The 12,293-nt window shown below is 28.1% G+C and overlaps 6 protein-coding genes across 12 annotated transcripts; 5 read left to right on the forward strand and 1 right to left on the reverse strand.

Moving 5' to 3' along the window:
* Positions 1-33: 33 nt before the first annotated feature.
* Positions 34-1,567, reverse strand: LOC139099443 (zinc finger protein 320-like). Its single transcript, XM_070651896.1, has 2 exons — positions 1,419-1,567; positions 34-1,354 (listed from the first exon to the last, which is right to left on the reverse strand). Exons 1-2 carry the CDS (start codon positions 1,539-1,541, stop codon positions 128-130), a joined length of 1,350 nt encoding a protein of 449 aa, XP_070507997.1. The 5' UTR covers positions 1,542-1,567; the 3' UTR covers positions 34-127.
* Positions 1,568-2,067: 500 nt separating this feature from the next.
* Positions 2,068-3,622, forward strand: LOC139099370 (BAG family molecular chaperone regulator 2). Of its 3 annotated transcripts, XM_070651810.1 has the most exons (4): positions 2,084-2,152; positions 2,233-2,285; positions 2,412-2,504; positions 2,974-3,622. In XM_070651810.1, exons 2-4 carry the CDS (start codon positions 2,263-2,265, stop codon positions 3,482-3,484), a joined length of 627 nt encoding a protein of 208 aa, XP_070507911.1. In that variant the 5' UTR covers positions 2,084-2,152; positions 2,233-2,262; the 3' UTR covers positions 3,485-3,622. The 3 variants fall into 3 exon arrangements, with proteins under 3 accessions (XP_070507912.1, XP_070507911.1, XP_070507910.1); XM_070651811.1 differs by lacking the exon at positions 2,233-2,285 and having other exon boundaries at positions 2,068-2,152; XM_070651809.1 differs by having other exon boundaries at positions 2,148-2,285.
* An 821-nt stretch (positions 3,623-4,443) lies between these two features.
* Positions 4,444-6,315, forward strand: LOC139099414 (uncharacterized). 5 transcript variants are annotated; one of them, XM_070651859.1, is made up of 3 exons: positions 4,444-4,697; positions 5,672-5,875; positions 5,931-6,315. In XM_070651859.1, the coding sequence occupies exons 2-3, from the start codon at positions 5,704-5,706 to the stop codon at positions 6,212-6,214; spliced, it is 456 nt and encodes a 151-aa protein (XP_070507960.1). In that variant the 5' UTR covers positions 4,444-4,697; positions 5,672-5,703; the 3' UTR covers positions 6,215-6,315. The 5 variants fall into 5 exon arrangements, with proteins under 5 accessions (XP_070507960.1, XP_070507961.1, XP_070507959.1 ...); XM_070651860.1 differs by having other exon boundaries at positions 5,693-5,875; XM_070651858.1 differs by having other exon boundaries at positions 4,446-4,697; positions 5,689-5,875.
* Positions 6,316-6,377: 62 nt separating this feature from the next.
* On the forward strand, positions 6,378-7,495 carry LOC139099416 (transmembrane protein 14 homolog). Its single transcript, XM_070651862.1, has 2 exons — positions 6,378-6,699; positions 7,099-7,495. Exons 1-2 carry the CDS (start codon positions 6,467-6,469, stop codon positions 7,211-7,213), a joined length of 348 nt encoding a protein of 115 aa, XP_070507963.1. The 5' UTR covers positions 6,378-6,466; the 3' UTR covers positions 7,214-7,495.
* A 392-nt stretch (positions 7,496-7,887) lies between these two features.
* Positions 7,888-8,929, forward strand: cnir (cornichon-like protein). Its single transcript, XM_070651856.1, has 4 exons — positions 7,888-8,048; positions 8,127-8,363; positions 8,468-8,553; positions 8,617-8,929. Exons 1-4 carry the CDS (start codon positions 7,974-7,976, stop codon positions 8,687-8,689), a joined length of 471 nt encoding a protein of 156 aa, XP_070507957.1. The 5' UTR covers positions 7,888-7,973; the 3' UTR covers positions 8,690-8,929.
* Positions 8,930-10,375: 1,446 nt separating this feature from the next.
* LOC139099419 (metallophosphoesterase domain-containing protein 1) lies at positions 10,376-12,182 on the forward strand. Its single transcript, XM_070651869.1, has 2 exons — positions 10,376-10,699; positions 11,223-12,182. Exons 1-2 carry the CDS (start codon positions 10,566-10,568, stop codon positions 11,974-11,976), a joined length of 888 nt encoding a protein of 295 aa, XP_070507970.1. The 5' UTR covers positions 10,376-10,565; the 3' UTR covers positions 11,977-12,182.
* Positions 12,183-12,293: the final 111 nt, after the last annotated feature.

Raw genomic sequence — 12,293 nt, forward strand, 5'->3', positions numbered from 1 at the left:
AATAAATTCCTAAAGATTAATTCTTAATTTATTTATTTTTTGTTTAAATTTCTTTGGCATATTTTTTTTTAACATTCATCATCAATACTCATTATTTATAAATGTTGTCAGTACCACTTATACCCAACTATCCTTTACAATGACTCTTTGTGTGTCTTCTCAGTCCACTTGTACTCTGAAAGCTTCTCTGACACACATCGCACTGGTATGTGATTCCAAGATGCACACTCTCTTGATGTTCCCGCAAATTTTTCTTTATATAGAACATTTTTTCACATGAATTGCACTTGAGTGTCGGAGATAAATGATAGATTGAGTGTGTTTGAAGATTTCTTATTGAATTAAAAACTTTTCCACATTTATTGCAAGGAATTTCTTGTTTATGTCCATGTGTGTTATTGATATGATCAATCAGTCGTGGATTTGAATTAAATCCTTTGTTGCATGATGGACATTTGTACTTTCGTTCACCATTGTGAACATTTCTGATATGTGACTTGAGTGTTTCCTTTAAAGCATAACTTTTATTGCAAAATATGCACATGTGAGGTTTTAAGCCTGAATGTTTATGCTGTTTGTGAGTTTTAAGGCTCATTGCTGTTGTTAGAATTGATGGACATAAGTCACATTTGTATTCTTTCCTTAATTCCAATGGTAAATGATGGATGAGAATATGAGACCTAATTTCATACTTTCCATAGCTTCGAAATCCGCAAAGATCACATTGGTATTTAGTCAATTTTAAATGTTTTGTTTTAATATGAAAGTTAAGATGATTGTTGCCTTTTAGGATTTTTCCACAATCTGGACATATCCGAACGTCCGCTGTTGAGCTATTTTGCTTCAAATGATTTACTTTAACATGCTTGAGTAGTTCACTTTTACTATTGGCATTAAAGTCACAATATTCACATTTTCTAGTATTTTTTTCATGAAATTTTTCAATATGAATATTGAGTTTTCTTTTGTCTACAAAAGATTTGCAACAGTGTTGACATGAGGGCGGTTGGTGCTTATAAATTGAATCTAGTTCTATAGGGTCTGTATTTTCTAGCATCATAATTTGAATTGTTGGAGATTCTTCAGGATTTATTTCTGATTCTTCTAATTGATCAATTTCTTCAATGAATTCTTCTTCAATCTGTGATTCATCTTGAAATGTTGACTGTATACTGACTTCGATTTCGTTTTGTGTAAGAATTTTAATTGACTGATCATCCTGGTCATTTAAAGTTAGCAACGATAATAATTTGTCTTGCTTCTCAATAAGCTCTAGCTTATACTGATGATAACTACTTATTTTTGTGCTGCAATTTGTGCATAATAAACTAGAAAGCTTGTCTGATGACACTAACTAAAAAATTAAAAAAAAATCATTAAAAATTTTTTTTTTGTTAAATTTGTATTTTTTAGATTACCTCTTTGTTTGTAATAAATTTATATTGGTTTGACGTTAACTCGTCAATTTGTTCAAAATCTTGATTTGAAACTTCTGACCAACAAAGTCTACATTTACTTAAATAATAATTTAAATCAAACATTTCTATGTTATAAAATATTGAATCAACAATTTCTTTTGTTTGTTTTCAGTCTGAAATTAAAAATAAATATAATTGTTGGTGTGAATTTAAAATATTTAAATTCGTTATAAACAAATTATAATTTATTTTGAAAATAAAAATTCATTTTACTAAAAATATTTAAAAAAATTTAATTGCAAATGAAAAATAATCTTTCTTAATATAAATTTTAAAAGTTTATACAGAAATTAATAAAGTGAGCATAAAATATACAAAATGTTTCTTATTAAAATTTAAAGCAAGAAAATTTAGTTTAGTAATAAAATTTTAATAGAAATAAGTTTTTATTATGTTGAAAAAAATTAAAATTGAAAAAATATAATATTTTTTTTTTTAATCAAAAATTTTCTATACTTAAAAGTATTTTTAATTTGATTTTCTTAACAATATTTTAATGTCACTTCTTTAATTTCAAACTCAAATTTAACCGGCAAAATATCTCTACAAGTATAAAAAATTTAATCACCTCAGGTATCATCTGTTTGTACTTATCTCAATATAACTTCTAGTCCGACAAAATCTAGACTCAAGTAGAAATTTCGATAAAATTGCAAATAAATTTTCCAAAAAAAGTAAATTTTTAAAAGTTCTAGTAAATTCACAAAAATAGCTTTAATTCGTGCTTATGCTTTTTTCACATTTTCTTTCATAGACCTTAATTAAGGCTTTCGTACTTCATTTAATGTCCTTGTTTAAACGATTCAAGTTAGTTCAAAGTATTTAATCATCATTCATTTTTTATGTTTTTAGTTCGCAATTTGCATAAAATTTTACTTTCATGTTTTCGTGCTAATTTGTGAGTCAATTGTAATTTAGTGTTATGATTTTTAGAACAATGGAAGGAGCAGAGATGGATATGGATATTGATTCCGTTGAAAAGCAGGATTTTGGGACAGATCTGCTGCATGGTGGTCGAATTGGAAGGTAAATATTTGAAAATTTGATTTAATTTTGTCAATTAGATTGGATGTATGAACTGAACTGAGTTATTAGGCCGTAATAAAATATGAAATAACATTTATTTCAAGTAATATATAAGAATTACTTCTTGACATTTGAGGAAATTATCCAGAATTTTCACTTTTTCATTTTTTAAACATAATAACAATGTTACTAGATAATAACAAATCGGTATGATTTTTTAACACAAAATAAGTCAACTTAAATCTGGTTTAAGACAAGCTTAAGGACAAATTCCATCGATTTCGATTTGAGACTAGACTGACCAGCTGACCTATGCTGGATTTTGATTATTTCTATTTAGTGTGGTTTCCAGGATCATAAATTTTACATCTAAATTAATCAGAAATAATCATATTGAAATTTAAATTTTATTTTTCCTTGGCTTATAAAAATTTAAATATTATTAATTCATTAAATCTCAATCCTATAGAGATCACTTAATGTCAATCCTCGATGGAATCGATCGTGAAGTTGAAGGACTTCGTAAACATGCAAAGAAACTCCAAGAAAAACGTGACGAACTCAATACACGAATAGATATGCTAAGGACTGACTTTCTTATACCAAAAATTGATGATATGGATCAAGAAGAAATGCATTTTCATCTAAAACGAGTCAACGATCGCCTTCAAACTGTCAACATTAATGTTCATACAATACGTGACGACTCACAAGTCGAATCTGTTCATGTTATTAATAATTTAATCGATGAAGTCATCAAATTTGGTGATCCGATTGAAAAAAGAAAAAAGTGTCAGCAATATTTAAATTCGTGTTCGTCATCAGAAACAGCTTTTAGTGAGGAAGGAAGCTCGACTGTCTTAATTGATAAAAAATTTGAAATTCATTTGCTGTCGTGCAATTTGGATGATCAAAAGTTGATACGAAAACGTTTGGAAGCCTTGATGATGTACATGATGAAGCAAATGGTGTCTGAATGAGGAAGTATCGATGAACTAGAAGTGAATGAGATTATTGATGGGATTAAGTCACTTCCAGTTTCTTGAATGGAAAGATTTTTTTTATGTTTGTTTTTATTTTTATGAGCACTTTAAAAATAAAATCCAAAAATTTACAAATTGGAGAATTTTTGATAGTGTCAGGAATAGTTTTCAGTCTGCTTTGTTTGTATACTTAAATAATTAGCCTATGATGGAGAGTTTTATTATTCAGATTGATAGATGCATACTAAACACTTTTTTCAGTGAAAGATCTGATGCTTCAATACTTGGTATTGGATATGGAATCAAGTTTTTTTTTCTGGCTATCCATTTTAGAGCTATGTACTCCTTTTAACTGCACTCCCAGAACAAATTTATTTTATCTTGTAAATTATATTTATTTAGCCATTGAAAAATTATTTCTAATAAAACAATAAATCAATCGTAGTTAAACAAATAAATAATGGAATTTTACTTAAAATTAATTTCTAAATGACAATTCGCTGAAAATCTAATTGTTTGCATTAATTTACACTGAAAACAGTTGATTTATCATTTTTCACAATCTTTCGTCAACCTCGAGCGGTAACTTATGATGATTAAGTTGTAAAAAACGAGGTAAAATATTCGTCACGACATTTTGATGACGATTAACTTATCGTCATATGACGACTTTTTGAAAAACTATTACAAGACGGTTATTTCATCGTCATCAATATGTCGTAGCATAAAGCTTTAAGAAGTCAACCGGCGGAATTCATAAACATTCTTTCACAGATTTGTACTTGGAGTACTTCAAGTTCTTTGTTAAAAGAAGATATTTCATAACAATTCATAATTTTCATAACAAATACGCAATAGTTTTCTTTTTGTTATACAAAATTCGTTACTGCGCTTTTGACGTTCAAAGTCCAGAGGTGAAGCTTATTGAAGTTTAGGGGGTTTCATGATTTTTTTCACAAAAAAAACTAAAGAATTTTTTTTAAAAAAGCGGAGACTTAACCAGCCTCCTCTTTAACACCGAATACGCCTGTGTAATAAACGATATCATTTGTTATATTTTTCTTATTCACGATCATGTTATACTTAAAATAAATAAAAAATTGGAAATATTTTTCATTATATTCCCGCTACTTCTTGCAACGATTAGAGACTTTTATTAGTTATTTTAATTTAATTTTATCTACTTATTGTTACAAAGAGAAAACTTAAGGTAAATAGTAGAAAATAATAATATAAATTAGAGGATAAACAAAATTAAACGTTCAATTATGTAAAGAGAAAACTTTGAATTTTAAAAACAACTTTTCGTCTTCAGGCTTACTTTACAAATTATTATTCTTAATTAATTTAACTAATAGTTAATTTACTCAATATTACATTTAATGTTTGGCATATTGTAAATATTCAGAATAAATCGTAAACTTTAAAATTTTCACAACTTTGTGAATATACTGATGTCATAAAAGTCATGACGTCAAGTTATTTTTAATTCGAAAACAATTAAAACTTTTTCACATAAAATAATGCGAAGATATTGAAAAGTCCTTTTAAAAATTATTAAAAATTCAAAAAAATAATCCAGAAAACTTTGGAATGGTTTTAAATTTTTTAACCCGCCAAAAACGCTCCGGATGGAACCTAATTTTATACATTTTTGGGGTCGTTCACTTATTACTTAATGGGCTTAGGTAGGAGGTCTAAGTTGCAGCAATATAAAAATTTTAATGAAGAATATGTGGCAAGATGGGGATAATTTAGAAAAAGTCGTTTTTTTGGAGTTATTTAACAAGTGAATGGCACTTTAGATATTAAAGTTCGCAAAAAACATTTTACAATTTCTTCTGTATTTTTTTGCAGTAGATTCAAATTACTATGGAAACGGATCTATTTTAATCAATTTAGAAAGAATAGCAGAAATATGTTTTAAAAATATTTATATTTTGTTTATTAATTTTCTTAATGTGATAATTGTTTTTTGTCGAATAAACTACGATTGATTTCTAAAAGGTTTGAAAGTTTTGTGTTCAAAATCATAATCTAACTTTATCTTTTATTGCAGTTATTTAGTAAATTTTTGTTTTTGATATCTTAAAAAATGATATCATCATCACCAATTCTTTTATTTGATTATATTAATTCGAACACTTAAAATGATTAAGTTTTATGCATTATAGATTATTTCAGTACCTATTACCTTCCAGTTAGACAGAGCAGCTATGAAATGCACAGCATGTGACGTTGGACTTTGTTATGGATCGTTTGAATATCGTAATAAATGTACTGGCAGAAAAGAAGGGATTTCGTGTGCATGTAAATGTCGAATAACCGAATTTGCTGATGGATTTACAAAAACTGTGTCATTTATTGGAGGTGCTGCATGTGCAACAGGTACATCTTGTATTTATCTTGCTTTTTTGCTATCTTAAATTTTAAACAATTTAAGGTGGATTCTTAACGTTACCGGTTCCTCCTATAAGTGGGTTTTTATTCGGAACTGCTTCAAGTTTAATGTCAAAACCAATTCGTAAAGAAATATCTGGAGAACAATTGGAATTTGATGATTCAGTTTCTGAAGCTTTAACACTTGGTATGATTGGTGCAAGTGTTGGATCAGGAATAGGTTTGATAGCTGGAGCTGCAACTGCGGCTGAAACAGCAATTGCTGTCGCTACATTAACTGGTGCAGCTAAACTCGGTGCAGATTTGTTCAAAAATAATAAAACATGATTGATTATTTATATAAAAAATGTTAAACTCTCAAAAATTAACCATGAAAATTTCAACTTAAAAATCCGTTGAAAATAAATTTCAAAAAACTCTCCAAACAATATCGTAATTGTCATTCCGACAAAGATTTTTAATCTACATTCATTCAACAAGTAAAGTTCATAATCATCGGTTGCCTTCTTCTTATTATCACGAAATCTTCGATTATAATTTTTTATTTTCACATCAAAACAATCATCAAATCAGTTTTAAATGACATTCGATTGGACTAAGATGGATTTCATCGGATTCGCATATTCTGCTTTAGTCGCAAGTGGTGGAATTTTTGGATATATTAAGGCACAATCAATTCCATCTTTAGCTGCTGGACTTTCATTCGGTGCTGTTCTTGGTGTCGGCGCATATTTAAATTCATTTTCTGAGCCACCTAGGCCGACTTTGCAGTTTGTTACAGCATCCGCATTGGGAGGATTGATGGGATACAGGTAAGTCATTGAAATTTCAGCGTAAACGGCTGTTGGAATGTTTGTGGAAACTAGAATTTTAATATAATAAGTTAAGCATTAAAAATGTCAACAAATAATTCAAAATGTCGATAAATTTACATTTTGAGTTAGAATATTCTGGAAAGTTAGAAAATTTTTGATAAATTGAGTTTTTTGAAGATTGTCATAAAGTTAAAAGTTTATTATAGAGAAGATTCAGGTACAAAAATTAAGAACCCATATTACAAATTACATTTTATTCCCACTTTACAGTATGATTATTATACTTTTTGTATTGGCTTGTAAAGAGAATTACAGTAATTTTTCCATAAAACTAATTGTCCGGTTGAATGCCAGCATAACATCGATTAATAATAAAATCTTAATTATAACCCACAGATTCTACAATTCAGGAAAAATTATGCCAGCCGGTGTTGTCTTCTTATTCTCACTTGGTGTCATTGTTAGAGATCTTCTCGTCTATCGTCAACACTTGCCATTGCTAGGAAAGTAAATTCAATTTAATTCCAAAAAACCAACTTTTATTCATTTTAATGGAAATTTAAAGACAATTTCTATCGATTTTTTTGATAGAAAGTTGATAACATTTAAGATTTAATACTATCTCAGAATTAAATTTATGATTATCAAAGTTTATTGAAAATATATATCGGGGTAAGAAAGTGGGCAACCATAAAATTATTATTGATATTTGTATTTCTCATATTCCTCAAAATTCTTTTGTAAACTTTATAAGGAAAAAAAAAAATAAAATGTTATAAGGAAAGAAGAAAAAGTTTGGACTGATAAGAAGTTTTTTACAGAAAGTTATCGCTGATTAGTTTATGTACTTTTCACTACTGACATTGTTTTGTCTTATGTGTCTGCTTATCTTTAAATAGAATTTTTGAATTTGACTTTGAACATTAAAATTGGGTGTTTCGAAACTCAATTACCTGACGAAGTGACAGGCGTACTAAGTAAAATAATTTAAATTTGCTCCAAATCCAGCGTGACTCTGTTGTGATGTTGTAATTGGTGATTTCCTGCCCCACGACAGATTCACGCTAAGCTAAGGACGGATTTTAAAGCAATGCAAAATACAACATTTCTAAACAATATGCTCCTAAACCTAACGGAAAATATAAATTCAAAATAGCAATTTACTTGCAGCTCAAAAAACGCTCAGCCAAAAAAAAAATCAAAAATATAAATAAAGAAAGAAAAAATATTATTATAAAATAAATAAAAAAAATAAATAGAATAAATTAAACATGATAGCAGACAAGGTTGTCTTTGGATTCAACCTCATTGATACTGGTGCAGTTCTGTTTCTTCTTATATATTTTGTAAGTTTTCATTCAAAAATTTAAATCATAAAAAATTGCATAAAATAAAAATTTTAATTAAATTTACTAAAATTGCAGGTACTTACCTTATCAGATCTCGAATGTGACTACATAAATGCACAGCAGTGCTGCTCAAAGCTTAACATTTGGAGTATACCAAAAATTACAGCTCATATAATAATTATGCTATTACTATTATTTACCGGACACTGGATTTTATTTCTAGTCAATCTTCCATTCGCTGGATACTTAATCTATGAATTCTTGACTATTCCAAAAGGAAATATCGGAATTTTTGATCCAGCAGAGATTCATGTGAGTTCATTGGTTGAAAAATGGGCGTAATTTTTTTTTTCTCTGTAAATTTTTTATATTTAAAATTATAAAAAATTATTAAATTTTTTGTCGTTTTTTACCAGAATCGAGGACAAATCAAGAAGCACATGAGCTTATGCTTGGTTTATTTAGGATTCTATCTCATCATTTTCTTCATATATTTATACAAGTTAGTAAATTTTTGATTGAACTTAAATTTTGTTTAGTTATTATTTTATGCTCCATATTTTAGCTTCATCCGAGCACTTTTACGAGAAGATCCAATCAAGCGTCAGGATGATGATGAAATTATAACTGATCTCTAGTCTTTAAAGTATCTTATTAACTCATCATAAGTTATGAAAAGTTTCCTTGAAATTATACCAAAAATGATACTGAATGATTGATTGTCTTACAATATAAGACAAAGTAATCATACTTTTTTTTTCAAAAAAAATTTATATTTTATTTCTGTTTTCATGATCACAAATTCATTTTAAGAGACCAAGCTACAGTCTTTTACAACTTAATTTTATTTTTATTAATGAATTTTCGATTTTGAAGCGATGAGCGATAATTAAAGACGAAGATTTTTTCGTGATGACTGTTTTTTGTCCAATGGACGTTTCGCTTTCTTTCAACTCTGCACGCTTCATAACCCAGGGTATATCAATGCAACGTACTAAACCACAATTTGTGTATCGCGAATCACACAAACCGAGTTGATGTGACTAAAACAGCGAAAAAGCACCGGAATCGAACTAGACTTTCCTTGGGATTGAACCCGGGTCGTTAGAACGGTAATTCTACGCTCTAACCACTTGACGATTGTCGCTTTAAGGTGATTATAATAAATATCCAAAAATTTAATAACTAAAATTCGGAGATGCGCAATGTTTTTTACAAACGAAAGACATTTTTGTACCGATGCAGAAATTTCTTTTATCAGAACCAAAAATTATATACACGTTATGTGTGGAAATTATTATTGTAATACTAATTTAGTGATCATTTGAAAAATCAATTTAAAATTTTAGTTTAAAATCTCAGACCTAAGAAATTAAAAAATGAAAATTGAATGTAAAAAATTATGACTTTAGGAAAAAATTAAATTGAAATTGTATAAAAATGTAAGCTTTTTTTCGAATAATTTAAACTTTGTCTCCAAAAATTTGATAATTTGTACAATTTTAAAGATTCAAACATTAATTTTTTTCCCATTTTTGGAAAATTAAAAACATTTCATCAGTAAATTTGTCAACTTTTTAAATTGATTACTACGTCCATTATAAGAAAAACTAAAAAATTACATGTTGGATTTAAAGGTCAAATACCATAGAAATAACTCAAAGCATTTTGATTTAAAAACTTTTGAATTTAAAAAAACTCAAATTAAGTCTTAAAATAATCAGTATAGCAAAAAAGACAAGCGAAGTAAGTAATTTTTGATGAAAACGATGAAAAGTACTCGAAAACATAATTTTTATAAATCATAAATATAATATTCAAGACAGTGATATTGATGTTAAACTTGTTATTTTACTTCATGTCTATTGAATTATTATGTCGACTAATTTCTATGAGTCAAAATTTCAAATAGCAAATCAATTTCATATAAACGAATTTCGTTAAATTTCTTTTCAAACTAATTAAATTAATTCCAGTTTTTTCAAAAATTAATTAAAAATACAAGACTTATAATAGTTCCATCAATATCACTGCCCTAAAAAGATAAATAAAAACTTGATGTAATTAAAAATTATGAAACCAAAAATTTTAGTCAAATTTGAAATTAATATACTTAATCAATAAAAAAAAAATTAGTAAAAAATATTTATCAGTGCATAATTATTGAATCTTATCTTATTGATTCATGTGGTGAACAAGTATTTGATTTAGTATTTGATCTTGTTCTCAAACATGCCCAAAATTTTCCTTCAATTCAAATAATAACCGAAAAATTTCAAATTTTTTTGCTTCAATTTTTCATTTTTTCTTTGCAAAATTGACGCGATGTTTGTTTACAAACAAAGTCACATCTGATAATCGCAAAAGTATTCTTTTTCTTCAAGTTTTATGTAAAAAGTTTCATCCTCAAAATTATTTCTTTAGTTCAATACCAAAAAATTCGTAGTCAATAGCTAATTTAGTACATAAAAAATCTGCAGGACGCTATAAATTAGTCAATTTAATCAAATTCAGATGTCAGATGAGGAAATTAAAGTTAATTCGCTAACAAACAACGCGACTGAAGCATGGGAGCAGATTTCGAAGACACAACGACAGATCAAAATACAGTATAAAGCGCCAAAGACAGAGAATACTGATCCTAATAAGTGAGTATTGATGGATTTTTGGAAATTTGACAAGAATGTTCACATTTGCATAAATCTCAAGAGGATGTGAGTCATAACTGTTGAAATTTTAGTTGATGTAAACAGGTTTTCATTTAAAGTCAATATAGACATTAATTTACAGTAAAATGAATGAATCGATTGAGTTGAATGCATGTCAGTACATAAATATTTATTGGCTGATTGTGAGTGATTGCAGTTTTGTTTATAAACGATAACAGAAATTGTTGACAGCTGTGAAGCTTTAATGTAATAGACTTATTGATATGTTATAGACAAGATAAGGAATAACTTGAGTTGACTGGAGTCGATTGATTGATATACTTGAGTTACTCTTAGTTAATGTATCATTCAGTTGTAAAGCAAGATTAGATGAAGATCAGAAACTTAGTTACCTCAGACCTTTTTTTATGGAATTATGACTCATTCGAGTGGCATTGAATATCTTTAAAAAAGGAAATTCGGCATCTTTTACTTTTACTTAAATTTTATATCTTTTTTACAGAGTTCGTGTAGTTTGCATGAGCGACACTCACTCTCTCAATCATTATTTTAAATTCCCAATACCAAATGGCGACATATTTATTCATGCCGGTGACTTTACAGCGTGTGGAAAGCTAGACGAAGTAATTTCATTTAATAATTGGCTGGAAAATTTACCACACAAACATAAACTAGTCATAGCTGGAAACCATGAGCTTTCATTTGATCCGGCTTTTAATGATCCATTGACGGCCGAAAAGGGTGTGACGAGAAGTAATGGATTACTTGATGAGATTCCGACACTCGGACATTCACGAGAAGTATTGAAAAAGGCTGCAACAACGGAGAATGTAAGAAAATATTTGACAAATTGTACATACCTTGAAGACAGTGGCGTTGAACTTTATGGAATCAAATTTTGGGGAACTCCATGGCAACCGGAATTCTGTCGATGGGCATTCAATCTTCCAAGAGGACAAGAAATTTTAGATAAATGGAATTTAATTCCCTCTGATACGGACATTTTAATTACACACACACCACCAGTTGGATATGGTGACTTGACAGCATCTAAAATTCGTGCTGGATGTGTAGAACTTCTATCAACAATTCAGAAACGAGTAAAGCCAAAATATGTAATTTATGGACACATTCATGAAGCTTATGGAGTCAGATCTGATGGACGGAGTGTGTTTATTAATGCATCAACTTGTGACATTAATTACAAACCTGACAATTTACCCATAGTATTCGATATAACAATCAAAAAACCTTAATTACATCCCTACTACTTTTGTTATGATATTTAAATTTTTTTATTATCATCTTTTTAATTATTACTGGAAAACAGTGACTAAAATTTAATCATTTGCAATCAAAGCTGTAATTAATTCATGCACAAAAAAGTGATTTCTGAAAAAAAAACTTTAATTTTGTCCCAGCCATCAGTAATTGATTAATAAATACGAATGCAAAATTTCAACTTTATTGTCATATTTTTGTTTCAAATGTTATTTGATATATAATGGTTTTCTGGATTTTAAACTTTCTAACGCTTTTTAAAAATTTTATAACTTTATATGGAGCATTAATT

The sequence above is a fragment of the Chironomus tepperi genome, unplaced genomic scaffold (assembly GCF_022539635.2).
Source record: "Chironomus tepperi strain 1889 unplaced genomic scaffold, CSIRO-AGI_Ctep_v1 contig_467, whole genome shotgun sequence".
Lineage (NCBI taxonomy): Eukaryota > Metazoa > Arthropoda > Insecta > Diptera > Chironomidae > Chironomus > Chironomus tepperi.

Coding starts and splice junctions, on each gene's coding strand:
- LOC139099370 (XM_070651810.1), top strand. CDS start 2,263: ATGTCCTTGTTTAAACGATTCAA. Junction 2,286..2,411: donor TCCTTGTTTAAACGATTCAA/GTTAGTTCAAAG, acceptor TATGATTTTTAG/AACAATGGAAGGAGCAGAGA. Junction 2,505..2,973: donor CATGGTGGTCGAATTGGAAG/GTAAATATTTGA, acceptor TCAATCCTATAG/AGATCACTTAATGTCAATCC.
- LOC139099416 (XM_070651862.1), top strand. CDS start 6,467: ATGACATTCGATTGGACTAAGATGGATTTCATCGGATTCGCATATTCT. Junction 6,700..7,098: donor GGAGGATTGATGGGATACAG/GTAAGTCATTGA, acceptor TATAACCCACAG/ATTCTACAATTCAGGAAAAA.
- cnir (XM_070651856.1), top strand. CDS start 7,974: ATGATAGCAGACAAGGTTGTCTTTGGATTCAACCTCATTGATACTGGT. Junction 8,364..8,467: donor TTGATCCAGCAGAGATTCAT/GTGAGTTCATTG, acceptor GTTTTTTACCAG/AATCGAGGACAAATCAAGAA. Junction 8,554..8,616: donor TTCTTCATATATTTATACAA/GTTAGTAAATTT, acceptor TCCATATTTTAG/CTTCATCCGAGCACTTTTAC.
- LOC139099414 (XM_070651859.1), top strand. CDS start 5,704: ATGAAATGCACAGCATGTGACGTTGGACTTTGTTATGGATCGTTTGAA. Junction 5,876..5,930: donor AGGTGCTGCATGTGCAACAG/GTACATCTTGTA, acceptor AAACAATTTAAG/GTGGATTCTTAACGTTACCG.
- LOC139099443 (XM_070651896.1), bottom strand. CDS start 1,541: ATGTTTGATTTAAATTATTATTTAAGTAAATGTAGACTTTGTTGGTCA. Junction 1,355..1,418: donor AATTTATTACAAACAAAGAG/GTAATCTAAAAA, acceptor TTAATTTTTTAG/TTAGTGTCATCAGACAAGCT.
- LOC139099419 (XM_070651869.1), top strand. CDS start 10,566: ATGTCAGATGAGGAAATTAAAGTTAATTCGCTAACAAACAACGCGACT. Junction 10,700..11,222: donor GAGAATACTGATCCTAATAA/GTGAGTATTGAT, acceptor TCTTTTTTACAG/AGTTCGTGTAGTTTGCATGA.